The 22,162-nt window shown below is 37.3% G+C and overlaps 1 protein-coding gene across 1 annotated transcript in view; it reads left to right on the forward strand.

The window, feature by feature from the left end:
* Positions 1-17,952, forward strand: part of LOC126282321 (uncharacterized) — a 176,970-nt gene extending 159,018 nt beyond the window's left edge. Inside the window, exon 2 of the mRNA XM_049981978.1 lies at positions 17,322-17,952. Within this exon, the coding sequence (XP_049837935.1) occupies positions 17,322-17,952 (631 nt within the window). The remainder of the gene's footprint in view (positions 1-17,321) is intronic.
* The last annotated feature ends 4,210 nt before the right edge of the window (positions 17,953-22,162 follow it).

Consider the following 22,162-nt stretch of genomic DNA (forward strand, 5'->3'; position numbering starts at 1 on the left):
GACCGTATGTAACTGCGGAACAAGGCTCAACCCATAGATAAATAGATAGACAGTATCTGAGAATGAGGGTACTTAACGACTTCAAAAAAAAAAAAAAAAAAATTACACATAATTTCAAAACTTTCGGGAAACTTTTTCTCACTGGAACACTATGCAAAATGATGAGTCGGAAAAAGTTTATCTATTACTATAATTTCGCTGTTCATGTGGTAGCAACTCAGCATTAGTAATGACGCTTTAATTTATTAATTCTTTACTACTAACTCTAGTCGCAACACATTTTACAAACGGTAACCACACATACTGTTGAATGTGTCTGCAAAATTATATCGTTGTACGACATAGCGCACAGGAGATATGACGTTATATTCATGAAGGTTCGATTCTTAAACGAATCGGGGAGGGACGTTACTGGTTCGCATGTAGATAGCTCAATCGGCAATAGTTTTTCCCGCGGAAGACAAATACTTCGGACCTAAGCCTGGCACGGTCCGCAGTTTTATGCCCCAGAAAAATTCAGTATTTTGTTGTGTTCTACGAGGTAGCTAAGTCCATGTCCCTCACTTCTGCTCTGTTCACTTACGAAACCCTGCTGCTTTTATCTCAGTCCGACACAGCTAACTGGTTTCAGTATGGTTTCAGAAGTGTAGTCATGTCAAAGTAATAGTGTCGCATAAGAAGTTTCATCGGCGTCGACACCAGTCAGACACCGAGTTTAATCACACTTTTGGTCCGAATTCAGAAGGTGTTTCCAATCACCAGACTTCGAGACAATTCCATACGCGCCAGCAGTCGTTGTAGCGAGTTTAACGCTTTCCTGTGATGTGCTTAAAGTAGCTGGTTAAGGCGTGATGGAACAAAGCGGCAGCCGTCGTGACTTTGTGCGCAGACTGTGTCGCCGGCGCATTTTTGTTTCCAGTTACTGGAAATAATTGTCCAGAGCGACTCCCCGCTGGTCGACGAAGCAGAATTTCTGTCCGCCGTCCATTTCGCACAAAAGGAAATGAAGAGCGCTGTGGTAGCTGCAGTCAATTACTGTCAGGCAGCGCCACCCCAGTGCTCCACCCCAGTGCTCCACCCCTAGACTGGACATGTCATTCACAAGCGAAAGCGCCACGCGCACCAGTTCCAACCCTTTGGCACCATGTCCCGACTACGGTCGCGTTCGATGAGAGACGGCAGTCGGCACTGGACTTCCACTGAAATACAAGGGTGTTTGTACTTTCACTGGTGGATATCGTAATTGCCGACAACAAGCGATGGAGCGAGCTCACTATTGTTTCTCCAAACTGTGCAAAAGTTTTTGTTATTCTCGAAGTCTCTAAAGGTTTCATTTTGCCATCCTGCTTTGATTAATTATTCATTGCGTTTTAAAGCATGTAATTTGTCAATTTATTATTCCATTTATAATGCAAAAATTGTTAATATTCATTCAGAATACAGTGCTGCATAAACCTCAGGCGTTGCAACCCTTACTGATTTTATAATGTTATTTTGTCATTACACTGATTTAGAAACTTCAATGACTTTTGAAAACAATGTTGGTGGAGTGAAGCATGGCACACAGTAGTGGTTATGAGTAGTGCCAACGCAATAGATTCGCATCTATCCTACAATATGCGATGAAAAGTATCCTGACGCCTGGCTGAAAATTACTTACAAGTTCGTGGAGCCCTCTACCGGTAATGCTGGAATTCAACACGGTGTTGACCCACCCTTAACCTTAGCTTCCACCCTTTCAGGCCCACGTTCAGTCAGGTGCTGGGAGGTTTCTCAGGGAGTGGCAGACCATTCTTCACGGAGTGCTGCACTGAGGAGAGGTATCAATGTCGGACGGTGAGGCCTGCCACAAAACCGGCGTTTCAAAACATCCCATACGTGTTCTATAGGATTCAGGTCAGGACTCTGCACAGGCCACTCTTTTAAAGGGATGTTATTGTAGTGTAACCACTCGGCCATAGGACGTGCGTTATGAACAGATGCTCTATAGTGTTGAAAGATGCAATCACCATCCCCGGATTGCTCTTCAACAGTGGGAGGGAAGAAGTACCTTAAAACATCAGTGTAGGCCTGAGCTGTGATAGTGACATGCAAAACAACAACGGGTGCAAGGCCCCTCCATGAAAAACACGACCACAGCATAACATCACCTCCTCCGAATTTTACTTCTTGGCGTTACACACGCTGGCAGATGACCTTCACAGAGAATCTGCCATACCAACACCCTGCAATCGGATCGCCACATTGTGTATCGTGATTCGTCACTTCACACAACGTTTTTCCACGGTTAAATGGTCCAATGTTTACGCTCCTTACACTAAGCGAGGCATCGTTTGGCATTTCCCGGCGTGATGTGTGGCTTACGAGCAGCCGCTCGACCTTGAAATCCAAGTTTTCTCACCTCCCGCCTAAATTTCATAGTACTTGCAATGGATCCTGATGCAGTTCTGAATTCTTGTGTGATGGCCTGGATAGATGATTCCCTATTACACACTACGACCCACTTCAACTGTCTGCGGTCTCTGATAGTCAACAGACGAGGTCGGCCTATTAACTTTTGTGCTGTTTCCACAGCACTATCACATCGGAAACAGTGGATCTAGGGATGTTTATAAGTGTGGAAACCTCGCGTACAGACGTATGACACAAGAGACAGCCAATGACCTTACCACGTTCGATGTCCGTAAGTTCTGCGGAGCGCCCATTCTGCTCTCTCACAAAGTCTAATGACTACTGCAGTTTCTGATATGGAGTATCTGGCAGTAGGTGGCAACACAATGCACCTAACATGAAAAACGTATGTTTCTGCTGGTGTCCGGATACTTCTGATCACATAGTGTACATTCCTTACCTCATAGAAAAATATCAATTTTAATACTGATTTAAAAGTAATAGCAATAACCGTTTCCACAGCTCGTAAATTTGTCCTGTTTGGTTGAGTGACGGTCTTACTCCCAATAGAGGAAACTATTAAGTCAAAAATGGCTCTGAGCACTAGGCGACTTAACTTCTGAGGTCATCAGTCGCCTAGAACTTAGAACTAATTAAATCTAACTAACCTAAGGACATCACACACATCCAAGTCCGAGGCAGAATTCGAACCTGCGATCGTAGCGGTCGCTCGGCTCCAGACTGTAGCACCCAGAACCGCACGGTCACTCCGGTCGGCTATTACGTCAAAGATTTTTCTCAAAGAAACATTACTTGTTTCCAGTATATACATCACAGTATTGTGGATTATGAAACAGGAGAGCGGTGCATAAATAGCTGTGGTTGAATCGGACCTGTGATCACTGTTAGACATATTTAAATATTATTTACGTTCGCTGCAAAAGTCTTGTGAATAGGAGTATTCAGTACATTGTAGCTCACTTGTCTCAGTCCTGGCTCAAGCCAGGATCGACCCAAGTTTACTAGAACCTGCCGAATATTCCCACTATAAGCTACAATTTTAGGTCTAACTCACATAATTTTATTTAAAAAACGTCTATTCTATATCATATTACTTAGAAAACTGTTAAAATCCACATTTTTGTTATCTTATACACTTATAATTGTAAAATAATTATCTTTTTCATAGAAAAAGCGAATGCAAGAAAATAAATTTAGTATTTTTTATACACAAAACGAAAAAAGATAATTCTCACAAAAAATTATTCATGATAAAATTTTAGGCTACTAGCTCTCCAATTAGGCGTATTTTATTATTTAACTGGACTGTCAGAATTAATTAAAATAAAACATTCGTTCCCAAAACAGTCCAAAAGCCTTCGGCGCCATTTGAAGGAAACCCAGAGGGCTTGTCCTCGATTTGCTCCCATTATTTCGTTTTACCCTCCGGGTTTTTTCAAAGTCCGTCTCTAAGTCCACGTAGCTGCCCTTTCCAACTGGTCCTGTCGTCTTTAATTGAGCCAACAGAGCTAGAACAACAGTGACTTAATAATCGATGATCCCCATTGCTTGAGTGGCTAACCCACTCCTGGTCATGGACACTCAGTAAGCAAATGTATTCGATCACAGTGTGCACATATGGTTGGATTCTGAACGAAAAAACCTTTTAGAAATTCTAGTTTCATCAATTCATTTTGTATGTAAATAAATTATGTCATTCACATTATCGTAGTTTATTTCAACTGTTGCTGTTGTTGTCTACAGTCCTGAGACTGGTTTGATGCAGCTCTCCATGCTACTCTATCCTGTGCAAGCTGCTTCATCTCCCAGTACCTACTGCAACCTACATCCTTCTGAATCTGCTTAGTGTACTCATCTCTCGGTCTCCCTCTACGATTTTTACCCTCCACGCTGCCCTCCAATGCTAAATTTGTGATCCCTTGATGCCTCAAAACATGTCCTACCAACCGATCCTTTCTTCTAGTCAAGTTGTGCCACAAACTTCTCTTCTCCCCAATCCTATTCAATACCTCCTCATTAGTTACGTGATCTATCCACCTTATCTTCAGTATTCTTCTGTAGCACCACATTTCGAAAGCTTCTATTCTCTTCTTGTCCAAACTAGTTATCGTCCATGTTTCACTTCCATGCATGGCTACACTCCAAACAAATACTTTCAGAAACGACTTCCTGATACATAAATCTATATTCGATGTTAACAAATTTCTCTTCTTCAGAAACGCTTTAATTGCCGTTGCCAGTCTACATTTTATATCCTCTCTACTTCGACCATCATCAGTTATTTTACTTCCTAAATAGCAAAACTCCTTTACTACTTTAAGTGTCTCATTTCCTAATCTAATTCCCTCAGCATCACCCGATTTAATTTGACTACATTCCATTATCCTCGTTTTGCTTTTGTTAATGTTCATCTTATATCCTCCTTTCAAGACACTGTCCATTCCGTTCAACTGCTCTTCCAAATCCTTTGCCGTCTCTGACAGAATTACAATGTCATCGGCGAACCTCAAAGTTTTTATTTCGTCTCCATGAATTTTAATACCTACTCCGAATTTTTCTTTTGTTTCCTTTACTGCTTGCTCAATATACAGATTGAATAACATCGGGGAGAGGCTACAACCCTGTCTCACTCCTTTCCCAACCACTGCTTCCCTTTCATGCCCCTCGACTCTTATTACTGCCATCTGGTTTCTGTACAAATTATAAATAGCCTTTCGCTCCCTGTATTTTACCCCTGCCACCTTTAGAGTTTGAAAAAGAGTATTCCAGTCAACATTGTCAAAAGCTTTCTCTAAGTCTACAAATGCTAGAAACGTAGGTTTGCCTTTTCTTAATCTTTCTTCTAAGATAAGTCGTAAGGTCAGTATTGCCTCACGTGTTCCAACATTTCGACGGAATCCAAACTGATCCTCCCCGAGGTCTGCATCTACCAGTTTTTCCATTCGTCTGTAAAGAATTCGCGTTAGTATTTTGCAGCCGTGGCTTATTAAACTGATAGTTCGGTAATTTTCACATCTGTCAGCACCTGCTTTCTTTGGGATTGGAATTATTATATTCTTCTTGAAGTCTGAGGGTATTTCGCCTGTCTCATACATCTTGCTCACCAGCTGGTAGAGTTTTGTCATGACTGGCTCTCCCAAGGCCGTAAGTAGTTCTAATGGAATGTTGTCTACTCCGGGGGCCTTGTTTCGACTCAGGTCTTTCAGTGCTCTGTCAAACTCTTCACGCGGTATCTTATCTCCCATTTCGTCTTCATCTACATCCTCTTCTATTTCCATAATACTGTCCTCAAGTACATCGCCCTTGTATAAACCTTCTATATACTCCTTCCACCTTTCTGCCTTCCCTTCTTTGCTTAGAACTGGGCTGCCATCTGAGCTCTTGATATTCATACACGTGGTTCTCTTCTCTCCAAAGGTCTCTTTAATTTTCCTGTAGGCAGTATCTATCTTACCCCTAGTGAGATAAGCTTCTACATCCTTACATTTGTCCTCTAGCCATCCCTGTTTAGCCATTTTGCACTTCCTGTCGATCTCATTTTTGAGACGATTGTATTCCTTTTTGCCTGCTTCATTTACTGCATTTTTATATTTTCTCCTTTCATCAATTAAATTCAATATTTCTTCTGTTACCCAAGGATTTCTAGCAGCCCTCGTCTTTGTACCTACTTTATCCTCTGCTGCCTTCACTACTACATCCCTCAGAGCTACCCATTCTTCTTCTACTGTATTTCTTTCCCCTATTCCAGTCAATTGTTCCCTTATGCTCTCTCTGAAACTCTGTACAACCTCTGGTTCTTTCAGTTTATCCAGGTCCCATCTCCTTAATTTCCCACATTTTTGCAGTTTCTTCAGTTTTACTCTACAGGTCATAACCAATAGATTGTGGTCAGAGTCCACATCTGCCCCTGGAAATGTCTTACAACTTAAAACCTGGTTCCTAAATCTCTGTCTTACCATTATATAATCTATCTGATACCTTTTAGTATCTCCAGGATTCTTCCACGTATACAACCTTCTTTCATGATTCTTAAACCAAGTGTTAGCTATGATTAAGTTGTGCTCTGTGCAAAATTCTACTAGGCGGCTTCCTCTTTCATTTCTTAGCCCCAATCCATATTCACCTACTATGTTTCCTTCTCTCCCTTTTCCTACACTCGAATTCCAGTCACCCATTACTATTAAATTTTCGTCTCCCTTCACTATCTGAATGATTTCTTTTATTTCATCGTACATTTCTTCAATTTCTTCATCATCTGCAGAGCTAGTTGGCATATAAACTTGTACTACTGTAGTAGGTGTGGGCTTCGTATCTATCTTGGCCACAATAATGCGTTCACTATGCTGTTCGTAGTAGCTTACCCGCATTCCTATTTTCCTATTCATTATTAAACCTACTCCTGCATTACCCCTATTTGATTTTGTGTTTATAACCCTGTACTCACCTGACCAGAAGTCTTGTTCCTCCTGCCACCGAACTTCACTAATTCCCACTATATCTAACTTTAACCTATCCATTTCCCTTTTTAAATTTTCTAACCTACCTGCCCGATTAAGGGATCTGACATTCCACGCTCCGATCCGTAGAACGCCAGTTTTCTTTCTCCTGATAACGACATCCTCCTGAGTAGTCCCCGCCCGGAGATCCGAATGGGGGACTATTTTACCTCCGGAATATTTTACCCAAGAGGATGCCATCATCATTTAATCATACAGTAAAGCTGCATGTCCTCGGGAAAAATTACGGCTGTAGTTTCCCCTTGCTTTCAGCCGTTCGCAGTACCAGCACAGCAAGGCCGTTTTGGTTAATGTTGCAAGGCCAGATCAGTCAATCATCCAGACTGTTGCCCCTGCAACTACTGAAAAGGCTGCTGCCCCTCTTCAGGAACCACACGTTTGTCTGGCCTCTCAACAGATACCCCTCCGTTGTGGTTGCACCTATGGTACGGCCATCTGTATCGCTGAGGCACGCAAGCCTCCCCACCAACGGCAAGGTCCATGGTTCATGGGGGGAGGATTTCAACTGATGAAATGCAAATAACACATAATGTTCCTTAACAACAGTCAACATAAGACTTAAAGAGAAAATTATATTTTATAAACGAAGTATACTCACATACTGTTAAAAATGGTGACTGATTCAGTGCCATCTCTGAATGAAGTTATGTAATATTTAGTGAACAATGCTGATAGAATAGGTAAGAGGGATGGAGAAAACAGGAAAAAGCCAGTACACAGTGTTATCTAATTTCCTCTGACGCTAGCACAGTTGATACTGTTCCACTATGTGAGTATTATCTTATCTACAGACTACATGCTGCCAGCTAAATATAAGCTGTAATTCCCAGGGCTGTTAGTTGCCTGAGAAGGCCCCACATTAAAGACCCTATGTTGTTTCCACAGATGAGTCGGGAACAAACATCGATCTCACACAAAATATTAACTGACTTAGAAAAGTCAAAATGCTAAAATAATTACATAACAAGAGCTGTCTGAAATATCGAATTCTAATAGACATACTAAATTTTTTCAGTTTCTATTTCCTATATCTTCCTGAAAATCCTTCATAAAGTTAACAGTTCTACTCCTTTTTGTAATTTTTGGACACATATATGGTTAAATATTTTCAGGAAGTATTCAATGTTATGCATCACAAGTAAATTTTTTTACCATTTATTGTTACATACATCTCAAGCAATGGGCTCTTTGAAAGTTGCACTAAATTCGATATTAGTTTTCTGTGTGAAGTTTCAGTTTCATTCTAAGAGTCATATTAATGACAGATTGGATAATTTGAAATGAAATTATATGCAGTTATGTCAGAGTCTGATTTGAGTAGTGTAACTCGTTTAAAAACGAAAAATATGTTGTATGCTTAGAAACAATCATTTACGGGTTTAATATTCCATATCTCCTGTGGGAAATTTCATTTCTTCCATTTTTCAAGTATGTATTCTCTTGATTAATAGAGGCGAATAATGAAGAGTCAAGTAACCGATTATTTTCAGGCTTTGTCTAAAATGTAACAAATACGAAATGTGGCATATCAAATTCTGCACCGTTATAGTAATTTGTAATGAGGTGTGTCTTTAATTTCAGTGCCAGCATCGTTGTAATGAGAAAAAATAAAAATTGTGTCTCCAGAACTAAAAGACCTTTTAAAAATTACTGTTAATCTCCTTTGCACATAATTTCTTTATAAGCTTTAAAAAGTCCACGAAGCACTCCAAGCACCTAAAGTACCTTGTTTTTCTTATTTGTAATTTTTCCATTATATGAATATGTCCTTCAAAGCTTATTCTGTTAGTAAAAGATGAAGTCAAATATAACATAGCTGTTGATTAAATAGAAGAATGTTCATTTCTTTATGGTAACAAAATCTGACAGTTTTCTCAGACAATCATGGAATAATTTTTTGTTGGATTTTCCATCATATGCTGGTTAATCAGATTCTGATTCATCTTTACTAGCTGTAACAATTATAAAGTTCATGTGTAGTTCTGCCATTATCCAGATTAAGCCATCCATCACCTACATTTGCTTCAATCACTGTATCCTTGGTGTGTGCATTTAAATTATTTTTATATTTCTTATTCATATGGAATTAGTAGATCTGATGACTCTCAATTTGTTCATAATTTCTTAAGAATAAAATTTATTAATGCATTACTAAAACAACAGTTACATTAGCATCATTATAGTCTATCAGAATGTAATTTTCATCAGTTATAGCAATTTCTAAGTCTTGAATAAGATCAAAAATAGGAATATCTACAGAATAATGTGGTTCATAAATTATTTGTCTGCCAGATTAACACTTGGTTTAAATGAAGCAATAATATTGGTTTCTCTACGAAAATGATAGTTATGTTAAACAAACATTCCATCAGCTATAATTAAAATGTATATTTATTAATTCAAAGAAACCATTTTAGCAAGATTAATAGCAACAGTCTTTTCATTAGCTTCAAGCTTTGAATAATAAATCGTATCACACTTGCAAATATTATCTTCTTTTACATCCTCATAGAACTTGACTTCACTCATACAGTAACTCGATTTCAAGTTTCGTCAGCATTAATGTGAATATTTGGCTTTTTAAAGTAGATAAATGTATCTAAATTTTTAAACTATACTAACCTATAGGAATTCCTATCTACATCTACATCTACATGGATACTCTGCGAATCACATTTAAGTGCCTGGCAGAGGGTTCATCGAACCACCTTCACAATTCTCTATTATTCCAATCTCTATAGCATGCAGAAAGAATGAACAACTATATCTTTCCATACAAACTTTGATTTCTCTTATTTTATCATCGTGATCATTCCTTTCACGCAGGTTAGTGTCATCAAAATGTTTTCGCGTTCAGTGGAGAAAGTTGAAGATTGGAATTTCGTGAGAAGATTACATTGCAACGAAAACCGCTTACCTTTTAATAATGTCCAGCTCAGATCCTGTATCATTCCTGTGTCATTCTCTCGCATATTTCGCGATAATACAAAACGTGCTGCCTTTCTTTGAAAATTCTCGACCTACTCCATTGGTCCTATCTGAGAAGGATCCCACACTGTGCAGCAGTATTCTAAAAGAGAATGGACAAGTGTAGTGTACGCAGTCTCCTTAGTAGGTCTGTTATATTTTCTAAGTGTCCTGGCAAAAAAACACAGTCTCTGGTTAGCCTTCCCACAAAATTTTCTATGTGTTCATTCTAATTTAAGTTGTTCATAATTGTAATACCTAGATATTGAGCTAAATTTACGGCTTTTAGATTAGACTGATTTATCATGTAACCAAAGTTTAACGAGTTCCTTTTAGCACTCATGTGGATGACCTCACACTTTTCGTTATTTAGGGTGAACTGCCACTTTTCTAATGTGTTTTGCAATTTGTTTTGATCTTCTAATGACTTTATTAGTCGGTAAACGACAGTGTCATCTCCAAACAACTGAAAACAGCTGCTCATATTGTCTCCCAAGGCACAGATAAGGAACAGCAAAGGGCCTATAAAACTACCTTGGGGAACGCCAGAAATCACTTCTGTTTTAGTCAATGACTTTCCACCAATTACTATGAACTGCGACCTCTCTGACAGTAAATAACTGAGACTATATTCCATATGTACACAATTTCACTACGAGCCACTTACATGGTACAGTGTCAAAAGCCTTCCAGAAATCCAGAAATACGGAATCGATCTGAAATCCCTTGTCAATAGCACTCGAGACCTCATGAGAATAAAGAGATAGTTGTGTTTCACAGAAACGATGTTTTATAAACCTATGTTGACCGTGTGTCAATAGACCATTTTCCTCAAGGTAATTCATAATGTTCGAACACTATATATATTCCAAAATACTGCTGCATATCGACATTAACGATATCTGCCTGTAATTCAGTGGATTACTCCTACTACCTTTCTTGAATACTGGTGTGACCTGTGCAACTTCAAAGTCTTTGGGTATGGATCTTTCGTCTAGTGAACAGTTGTATATGATTTATTAGTATGGAGTTCATGATATACACTCTGGACAAGAGAATTGCTTTTATTAAGTGATTTAAGTTGCTTCACTACTCTGAGGACGTTTACGTCTATGTTATTCATGTTGGCAGCTGTTCTCGATTCGAATCCTGGAATATTTACTCCATTTCCTTTTGTGAAGGCATTTCGGAAGTCTGTGTTTAGTAACTCTACTTTGGCAGCACTGTCTTCGATATTATCTCCATTGCTATCACACAGAGAAGGTAATTCTCCATCAAAATATAGTTTATTATCTTTCGATATAATATCTGCAGTTAAAAAAATTATACAAAAAGCAACTAATGTAGTATTTTGTAAGTTTCTCTTACCAGGACTGTAATTTTTTTTTAAGCATGGTGATTTATCACTCAACTGAAATAGTCAAACCTTGGTGTATACCAATAAAAATTTATTTAATTAAACAGCAGATTGAGAACCATAAATAAGAATTTCAGAAAAGAAATCAAAAAACAAATATCATAAAATTTTACTAAAATCTGTTTGATGTGTAATAATAGGACCAAGCAGTTGAGGGAAAGCTATATTAGTGATTGATAATTATATTTTAGCTCCAGGATTGTTAAATATTAATAAAATTAATCATTTTTATGTTTACTCCTAAGATGTATAGACCGACCAAAATATTCACAACTTATAAAAATAAGTAAAACAGGTGAAAATAAGTATAACGAAAAATTACTACTTCTATTGAACACAGTAAGGAAATTAATCCATAAGGTCAACATCTATATAATTCAGTAGTAATATTTGATGACTTCATTCTTGAAAATTGGGATATAATTAGAGAATATATTACTAAAAGAAGACATAAAGGAGTAGACTGTTTTCCCTTAGCTCAAACTTACTCAAAAATACCAAAACTATTAGTTAGAGATAATTTTAATTTTTACATTTTTCATACAAGATGCCACAAATTTAAATCATATTTCTAGAGAGTATGTCAGATGTGATTTAAAATTTGATGCAGTTAAAAAATTTGCAGTAAATTTTGGAATGATCAATTTGGATTTTTGATGATAGAAATGACTAGACAACAGAATGATGGTAAGTTCAGAAACGAAATACAGGATTTCATAACAATATAAATGTTATTAGAAACAAAATATTGGAAATCTCTCATTAATGTTCCTTTAATCTCTAATAAATTTTTTATAAATATGACCCAGAATTTGTTAAAAAGCTAAACGAAATGGAAACAAAGCTAAAGAATTCATACAACAATTCAAACTTTGGGAAAAATAACAAAGAATATAAAATGAAAATATAAAAAAAAAGATCAACCACACTGAAAAAGATGGAAGGAAAGGAGAAAGATGAACAAATGTTACCTGAAATTGTCTACATTGAACCAACAATGATTAAGTTTTAGCCTCTGTTTTGAATATGGTTAACATTATATTGGTGATACTGAAGGTAAATCCAACAATGAAAACATTTAAATCAAAGATAAAATTTACAGATCAATTGATGATTTAATGAAACTCTTGACTGCAAGTAATGCTGAAGATGAATATTCTGAGAAGATTCTGACAACTAGGAAGCATTATTAATTTCAAAAAATTCAATTTTTAATTATAATGATCCTAATACTAATAAATCCAAATCATGTAACAGTGAGAAATATCATGCATTAATCACAGAAATATGGCAAAAATAAGAAAATCGTCAAGACCTAAAAATAAATTCGATGGTTTAATAAAGAAATATTCAGAAAAACTCATCAAATATGTTCAGATGAGTGGTGTTAGAGGTTTAATAGATAGATTAACAGTAATTCAGGAAGAAGGATTTGCTGGAAAAAAATTATCATAATGAAAAATTGGGAATAACAAAGATGTTAACTAATAAATTAAATCATTTTACTATCAATAATCCCAGGGGACTTCCATATTTAATAAGATTTTTTAAGAATCTCCCTCACACATTTTGTAAATGTGTGTAACATGGTAAAGGATTAGTCAATATATTAATTACCACAATTACTGTGGTCACAGAACGAAATAAGATGAAAGATTAGCTAGAGAGGATCCAGGAATAAATAAATTAGATGAATCATTCAAGCAACATGACAGCACCTATTGTGATCATAAATATTTAGAATCTAGACATCAAACTGATAAAGAAGTTCAATAAGCAGCAAAAGAAACAATACATGCAAGTGATTCTTCACTAGGAGAGAAAATAGATATAACTGCAGTCAGATGAATAATGAATGAAAAACGAAAATTAGGAATGAGTTTAGCTATTGCTGAAAATTGTTGGGCATTGTGAAGTTATTAACCCCCACAGAAATGAATAACTTTAGTACTGATTATACTATGCTATCAAGTGGCAAACCTAAATAAAATTAAATAATGAAAATTATACAGTACTATTACATTTTAACTGATCCACAGAAAAATAAGAGAGATAAGAAAATTGGTGGAAATTTACTTATTACATTAGGTATTCCAGTTGTGAAAATAGTTACTGAATAGCTAGTAAAAACAAAAGAAGTTTCTGCATTAACAAAACCTGAATATAGATTTTTACCATTACTGTTACCTGTACCATTGATTAATGTGTTGGTGTTTCTAAGCAAAAGCAATTCCATTAATAAACAAAAAAATCTGATGAAGATTTAGATCAATAAAAATATATAATTTAGTAATAGAAAAGAAAGGTAGTGGATGTAATAAAAACTTCACATACATAATCAAAAAATACATTAATGTAGATACAGAAAAACTTTCTAAGGAATTGAAAATTAAATATTTTTGAGGTGTCTTTATGATTGATGAATTACCTAATGAGCTAGTAATTTAGAATGAGACATACTAAATCTGCATACATCTTATCATATCTGTAGTCACTGGATTTGCTATTAAAAACCAAAAAATTGAAATTGTTTTCGATTCATTTGGAGAAACTATACCTAAACCACTAATTATCTATTTGGAAACAAATGATCTGCACTACACTACTGAGAGAATACAAAACTTTGAAGAAGTAATTGGTGGTCATTTCTGTGTGTTTGTTTTAAAACTGTTGCCAGATATTTTCAAATTTAATTATATTATGAATCTAATAATTGGACATTTCTGGGAATAAGCAGCATCCCAAAAGTCACATGATTGATGGTCAGATAAATTCAGAAAACATAAAAAATGAATTTGTAGCAGAAATTGACTGAAAAATACAAAATTTAATTTAACAGTTTCATGAAGAATTAGATGCCATTTTAAAGCAGCTACAACTTAAGTTCATTATAAATGTAGAAGATAAGTATATTTGAAAGATCCTATAAATGGTTATGATAAATCTGCAAAACAATATTTAGAAAATGAGTAAAATATCACAGTAGAATACCTGAACACATAAGTATTTTAACACAACTCAGTAATTATGTCACTACAAAATAAATCACTGAAAATATTAATCAAATCAGTAACAATGATCAAATTACCTTACAAAAAATGAAAGAAGCCTTTTTCAGATTATTTTTTAAAATCAGATTTAACGCCAAATCCTTGTCAGTTAAGTAATCTTCTGAAAAGCTTGTGTGACAAACAAAAAATGAAAAATTGAAATATACATTTGAGTACAATGTAAAAATCATGAGAATTATTTCCCTTGAGGCCAATAGAAATTTGTCAACTACTGACTTTAAAATTAAAATAAAAAGATATAATATTGATGACTCCAAATTTTAAATCTGACTGAGTTCAGTAATCCATTACTTGAAATGAAAATGAAATATCAAATATCCATAACTCCAAATCAATCAGTTAAATCTGTACGTTTTTCAGGTGAATTACTCATGTTTGGTGAATTTTTGTTATTATGAAACTAAGATGAAAGAATGGACACTAATATATATCTTATTAATTTTCATTGTATATAAATGGGAAACAGTATGTAGTGTTTGAAGAGTAAAAAATTACTCAAACACATAATCCTCATTAACTAACAACTCAACAAGAAAAACAAGGAATTGAAAGTCTTTGTACACTATATATTTTTGCATGTAACAAGAAGTGTAATTTCCCTCTGTATTGTTGATTTGCGGCAAGCAGTAGAAATAGATTGAGGTTCAAATGGTTAGTTCAAAAGGCTCTGAGCACTATGGGACTTAACATCTATGGTCATCAGTCCCCTAGAACTTAGAACTGCTTAAACCTAACTAACCTAATTGCATCACACAACACCCAGTCATCACGAGGCAGAGAAAATCTCTGACCCCGCCAGGAATCGAACCCGGGAAAAGAGATTGAAGCAAACTGAAATTAATTTCAAGTACAAATAAAGAACATAAATATTTTTATTAATGGTTATGGACGGTTTTTCAAATCTTGGTTGGGCTATTCCAGTTATTGATATAACAGGTAAGAATAAACCTGATGCTTTTGAAAAAGTATTTAAGTCTACAAAACCAAAAAATTTACAAACATATAATGGCAAAAATTTCTAAGATAAGCATTTCAAGAACTAGTGAAAAAGTACAATATTAATCATTATTCAGCTGGCATTGAATTAGAATCTTCTGTTGTTGAAAGATTTAACAGAACACATAAAAAAAGATGTGGAAAATATTTGACTCACAAGGAAATTATAAATGGACTGACCTTGTCTCAATATTATTTGATGAATCCAGTAACACAACACATTGAATCATATACGCAAAACTGATAGAAGTTAATGAAAAATTTAAGACCCAATTGTAGATGGGTTTAACATCTAATAATAAACCGAAAGTGGAAAAAGGGATGAAGTTGGAATCAGAAAACTTAAAAGATTCTTTGAAAAACGATACACTGGTAACTGGTCAACGGAAATTTTCGAAATTGAATCTGATATTCATTCTAATCCAATAACACAGCAATTAAGAGCTTTAAATTGTGTAGCAATAAAGGGAAACTGTTATGGGTATGATTTACAGAAAACAAAATAACCTGATGTATATCTTGTTGATAAAGTTTTAAGATAAAACAAAAAAAAATGAATGTTTCATGGTTCAGTTCAAAATGGCTCTGAGCACTATGAGACTTAACTTCTGACGTCATCAGCCCCATACAACTTAGAACTACTTAAACCTAACTAACCTAAGGACATAACATACATCCATGCCCGAGGCAGGATTCCAACCTGCGACCGTAGCTGTCGCGCAGTTCCAGACTGAAGTGCCCAGAACCGCTTGGCCGCTACAGCCGGCTTGGTCACTGACCATAAGCCTTTGACGTCGTTGTTTCACCTCTCAACACCAGTTGCAGCCCATACTGCACAAAAGCTGCAGCATTGGTCTTTGTTTTTGTCTAACTACAATTAAGAAATATTGTTTTGGCCAATGGCCCAAAATGGCAACGCTGATGCTTTGTCTCGTCTACCTATCGGTCCTGGCGAAGTGTTTGATTCTTCCGAATTGTCATGCTTGTTTATTGACTCGCAAGATCATGAATTAGCTGGTGGTTTTCCAGTGGATTTTCGTCGCACTGCTTCCACGACAGCTGCCGAAACTTCTGTGCAGATTCTATTGCAGTATATTTGTACTCAATGGCCTCCCACTTGTTAGACGTTACTTTGTGCAATGCCCCATGTTATCGGTACACCGCGGTGTTATTTTGTTACGAACTGACAATGATCAGTCTCGTGTGGTTGTATCGCGCTCGTTGTAGTCGGAAATCCTCCGATTATTGCACGCTGGTATTGGGGTACTATGCGGACGATGCAATTAGCGTGTCGTCACTACACTTGGGTCGGCATTGATAAACAAATTGAGAATTTGCTTGCTAATTCTCTCATTGAGCATCAATCTGCTCCCCACCAGAGCTTCTTTGAATGGCCAATTCCTATTGTGCCTTGGCGCTCGTTCATATTGATCTTGCGGGTCCTTTATGGGAAACTCACTGGTTGATAGTTATTGATGTGTACAGCAACTTTCCTTTTGTTCTACCTATGTCCTCCTACATCTGCCAGTACTATTCGTACATTGCATTGGGGGCCTTCCTGAAGTTATTATCTCCGACACTGGCCCCAGTTTGTGTCCTCTGAGTTTGAAGCGTTCTGTGCTGCTCATGGCATTCGCCATCTGACTTCAGGCCCATTCCACCCCCAGTAGTAAAAAGCGAGGCTGAATGCTTTGTGTATAAGTTTAAGTAGCAGATCAGCAAGTTGCGCACAATGCACTCTCGTGAGCTCATGCTCTGGACTTTCCTTGCTTCATATCACTCCCAGCAGCGTATCATCCGTTCCCCAGCAGAATTGGAACATGGCCACGCCCATTGGTCGCTCCTGCAGCTGTTGCACCTGGCGCTGTGCGTTCCCGGTGCTTCGCCTCGTTCTGGATTGGCGCCGCATGATATGGTGTTCTATCGCGTTCTCTCTTATAGGCACCGCTGGGAGCAGGGGCGCATTCTTCGCCAGCTTGGCAGCGTATTACTTTTAATTTATGGTCCCTCCGGCACTGTCAAGCAACACCGGAACCAGATCCGTTTGTACCGTCCTCGATTTTCAGCCGCTGGTTCTTTTCCGGCGGAATTGGATGCTTCGCGGCTTCCGCTGCCTCAGCCCACGGCTCTACCGACAACGTCTCTACCGCTCGCGGTCCTGCAGCCGCCGCCGCTGCCGGTCCGGTGTCCTGCACCGGGCTGGCGCCTCCCACCACCACCACGTCCCCACCTCCAGCCGCCACCGTCTCCGTCGTCGTGTTCCTCCGCGGTGCCGGAACTGATGGACGCTGAGGCTGCCATCACGTTGCCGCCATCACCGTCACCCATGCAGGTTGTTGCTCCGCCTCCTCATCCGAGCATACCCAGTGACGGTGAGCGGCCTGGGCAGGTTTTCCACAGGGCGTTTTCCTCGCTCCCTCGCGAGCAATTCGCGATCGCGGGTGGGCTGCACGCCAGGCAGTTCCGCTGTCCACCGCCTCAGTTGCGTCGCCCCTGGGTCCTCCGCCCGCCGTCGGAAGCCTTACTTAACGACGGCGCGCCGCTTCAGGGTGGAGGGATGTGGTATCCATAGCTACGATGCCACAGCATAGGTGCCCGTTCTAAGTTTGGCACTATGAGAGCGAAAGATCTTCGCCGACCACAGCACTCTCTAGTCGACGCTGTGCACCTCTATGAGGGCCGCTCCAGATTCAGCCCTCTTGATCATGAGCAGACGACCTAGCAACATTGTTTCTATTACACAGCTGGCGAGCCACTACGAATGTTGCCTTTGTAACTTCTGGTCGATGTTAGCTTTGATTGATGTATGGCTTCGCACCTACGTGCTCATCTCAGCCAAAGTGAAGCAACAATTTATGTATTCATATTCTTCCTATAGTAAAGGTACTTTAAATTTACATGCAGTACCGAAGTACTTCACCTTTTCCTGCTCCTACTCATGTCCTTCACTCTCGGCCTATTTTGCAGAAGCAGTTCACAGGAGCAGATCCATGCGCCGCCTATCCATGTGGGATACAAAATTCTTCTCTCCTCATTGCTGATAATCTTATCTAACAGTAGCGGCTATTTTAGAACTGCACAAAGATATTTCAACATAATGAGTAATTATAAAGCCATTGATGGTCCATCACTGAGAAGTGTAAGCAATTCTAAGCGAAGCGTAATTCACAGTGGGGTGAGAAATAAAATTATTCGGATGGCAGACTGCTGCAGTCTGGAGAAACAGAATGGTCAGATAATTGTCACATTGCTACAATCACAACAATATGTAGTGGTGGGAGTGACCAATACATTTAATACTGAATGTAGTTACATTTATAAATATAACTTCATCAATGGTAAAATCTGATTGGCCGACACAGTAACTTATATGATATGTTGTAACAAACATGCACCTCAAGACTGCAACCATGGACTGCAATTTTCTTACAATATATTGACTCATGGTCATTCATAAATAATAAATGTTTCAAATGACATTTTCTTCAACTCCTTGCACTAGAACTGCATTAAAACAACCTTAGCTTAATTTTAAAGTTCTTTACAGGAATAATGCGCTTTTAGAGAACCAGTTTTACTTTTGTGTGTGAAATACAACTAACTGTGGATTTTCACACAACCCATTCTGTGCCTTCTCCCATACCTGTATGGTACAACATTTGTGTCACCATTAAAGTTTGTAAATAAACAGTGAGTTAATCCGCAATATTGTCAAGCGTTAATGGATTTCTGCTCCGATCCAAAAGTTCAGAATCAGGAGAAAACAGTGAAAAAATATTTGATGACTGACGGATTTTTCTGATGGAAACTCTTATGCATATTATATGATCGTCTCATGCTTTCGTTTCGCAGTGATTTGCCTATGGACGTTTCCCTTTTACGTTGGTAGCCATTCTGAAATTCAGCCTTGCGCCCTGTGCATGCGATCATAACTTGTCCAAAGAATTCGGAAGGTTTCGTGCCATTACCAATAATTGCCGACCACTCCACCTAACTCCAAGTGGTACTGCAACAGCACATAGGAAGTGAATAACATTTTATTATTACTGGTCATTATGACCTATTTAGGTACTGTGACAGTATATCGAAAATTATAAATAATCTCCACGTTAGTCCCTTTTTAATAATATTGTATTCAAAATGCATACCTTTCTGTTGTCAATAAGATATTATTGACAAGACAAGCTGGGAGAGTAAACTGTCTATGAGAGCTGCTAGTTGTTTAAACTCGAGCTGTCTGTGACTAAAAGAATTTGATTTCATGTTCTTTGCTAGAGATGAGGAGCACATGTGAACATCATCATCATTGATGAAGCCTTGTTACTTCCGAGCATCAATCCAATGCAGTTTAGTGATCCAGCGGATTCATGGCAGAAGCCTCGAGCAAAGCTAACAGAAATTGAAAATTATCTTTGGCAACTCTGTTAACAGAAGCGTTTCCATTGTTGTGCGCTTGACGTTATTGAAGAGCTTTCAGGTGCTACGTCAGTGTGGTGTTGTCAGCGTACATAGCGCTTGTGTTTTGTGTAGAGCTTACTGCTTATTTTCAAAGCACTAGAAGTAATACTTATAGTAAAATATAATCGAATAAGATAGACCGATTTCTGAAAAAGTAGCATACCATCGAAGAATCCTATTCTGGAATTGAATAAACGCTAAGTGCAAGTAAAAAGGCAAAACAGTGTCCTACTCGTAAGTACAATGAAAACTACTTAAGCTATGGTTTCAATTTGACTGGCAGTGAAGTTTATCCTTTCTATGTTTCCTAGTAAACTGAGCAAACGATTTAAAACAATGCCTTCACATTTTCAAGATGAACTTGTAACCTATTACAAGATATTATCTGTACAGACAATTCTTTTAAAAGTAAAATGTCTGTTTCTGATAAAGTTCTGATCGTTTCCTACCAAGTCTCTGAATTAATAGCAAAGAGTATGAAAGCTCATACTCTAGGTGGGTCACTTATTTTGCCTGCTGCAAACAAATGGTTATGACCATGCTAGGAAATGAAGCAGCTGTGAAAATACACGAGACTCCTTTGTCAAATGATACAGTTCACAGGCGCATTTTAGAAATGCCTGCTGATGTTGATAAAAAGGTATGCAGTAATAAACTCAAGCACAAATTCTTTACATTGCAAATTGATGAATCAACAGACATTACCAACGAATTGCAACTCTTAGCATTTGTCCGTTTCATTAATCACGATCAAATAGTAAATCTTTTTTTTTTCCAAAGAATTAAGTGTTTCTACTAAAGGTGAGGACGTTTTCTACATTTTAAATGATTATCTTAATAAGTAACAGTTAACATGAAAGACATTTGTAGGCATTTGTAAAGATGATGGCCCTTCAGTGATTGGCTGTGTTAAGGGCTTTAATTCCTTTGAAAAGAACAAAATGAAGGTATTACCATAACTCACTGCTTTCTTCATGTGGAGGCCTTAATAGCAAAGACACTGGAAGAAAAATTAAGGAAAGTCTTAGACCAAGTTGATCAGACAGTAAATTTTACTAAAACAACATCTGTCAAAACATATTTATTCGAAAAACTTTGTATAGATATGGAGTCAGAACACAGACAGTTTCTTCTACACACAGACGTCTGGTGGTTGTTGAGGGGGAAAGTGCATGAGCTACGACAAACACTTCATTTGGTTTTCGAAGAAACGGAACATTTACATTTTTACAATCTCCTTCAGAGTGAATTTTGGATTGCCACATTGCAATATTAGGCCGATTATTTCCGCAGTTCAATATTTTGAACACTAGCATGCAAGGGAAAGAAGAAAATATACTCGCAGCCACATAAAAATTAAAACATTTCACAGAAAACTATAAATATGGGAAAGAACGTTCGTAACTTGGAAATGTTCCTGTTAGTAAGGAGAACATCTATAAATGAAATACTTCCAATAGCATTAGATCGTTTAATAAATTTAGGAGAGAAACTGAGTACATATTTTCAATCCCACAACACTGAATAGTAAGATTCAAAACTTATTCAGGTGATTTCAGCTTAACATTAACACAAGAAGAAGAACTGGCATCTATATCTAATGATTGTGGACTGATGATTAAGCATAAGGAACTGCCTCTTGAAGAGTTTTCGACTTCTATAAGAGAAGAATATGTGTCGATATCTAAAAAGACTTTGAACATTTTACTTCACTTTTTGATGTCATATTTATGTGAATTAGGATTTTCTGCCCACACCACAACCACAATAAATGTAAAAAAGGAGGAACTCTTCAATGTGCTGATGAGGATATGAGTGTTTTTCTTTCAAATATAGTTCCAAACGTTGGAGAAATCGTGAGGACACAATAGGCTCATGTTTCTCATAAACACTGGAAAGAATACATGTATGGTATGTTTCATTTGTATGGCATTATTACTTTTCTCTATGATTTGAATTAATCGTAGGTTTCTTGCATTACTTCATTTAAATACGCTCCACTTAATAGTTTCTCACTTAATAGTTTGTCTTTTGTCTTGGCATAGTAGCATTCAACATGGCGCTCTGCATATTGCATTTGTGTGACAATCGTGTTTCATGAATCTCTCACATTTTTTATGCAAAAATTATTTTTTCATATTGTGATAATGTATGTTTTTTATTAATATAAGTTGTATTTTCTGTAGTCTGAATATCAAATCCAAAATAAAATAACTTAATTGTTATTTTATCACAGAACGTATTTTCTGTATTGATTGTCATAAAATATTCCTCAGAAATGTGTATGTAGTGCGCCCATGATTATTTACAACCTTTTAAATGCG

This window comes from Schistocerca gregaria, chromosome 7 (assembly GCF_023897955.1).
Source record: "Schistocerca gregaria isolate iqSchGreg1 chromosome 7, iqSchGreg1.2, whole genome shotgun sequence".
In the NCBI taxonomy this organism is placed as follows: domain Eukaryota; kingdom Metazoa; phylum Arthropoda; class Insecta; order Orthoptera; family Acrididae; genus Schistocerca; species Schistocerca gregaria.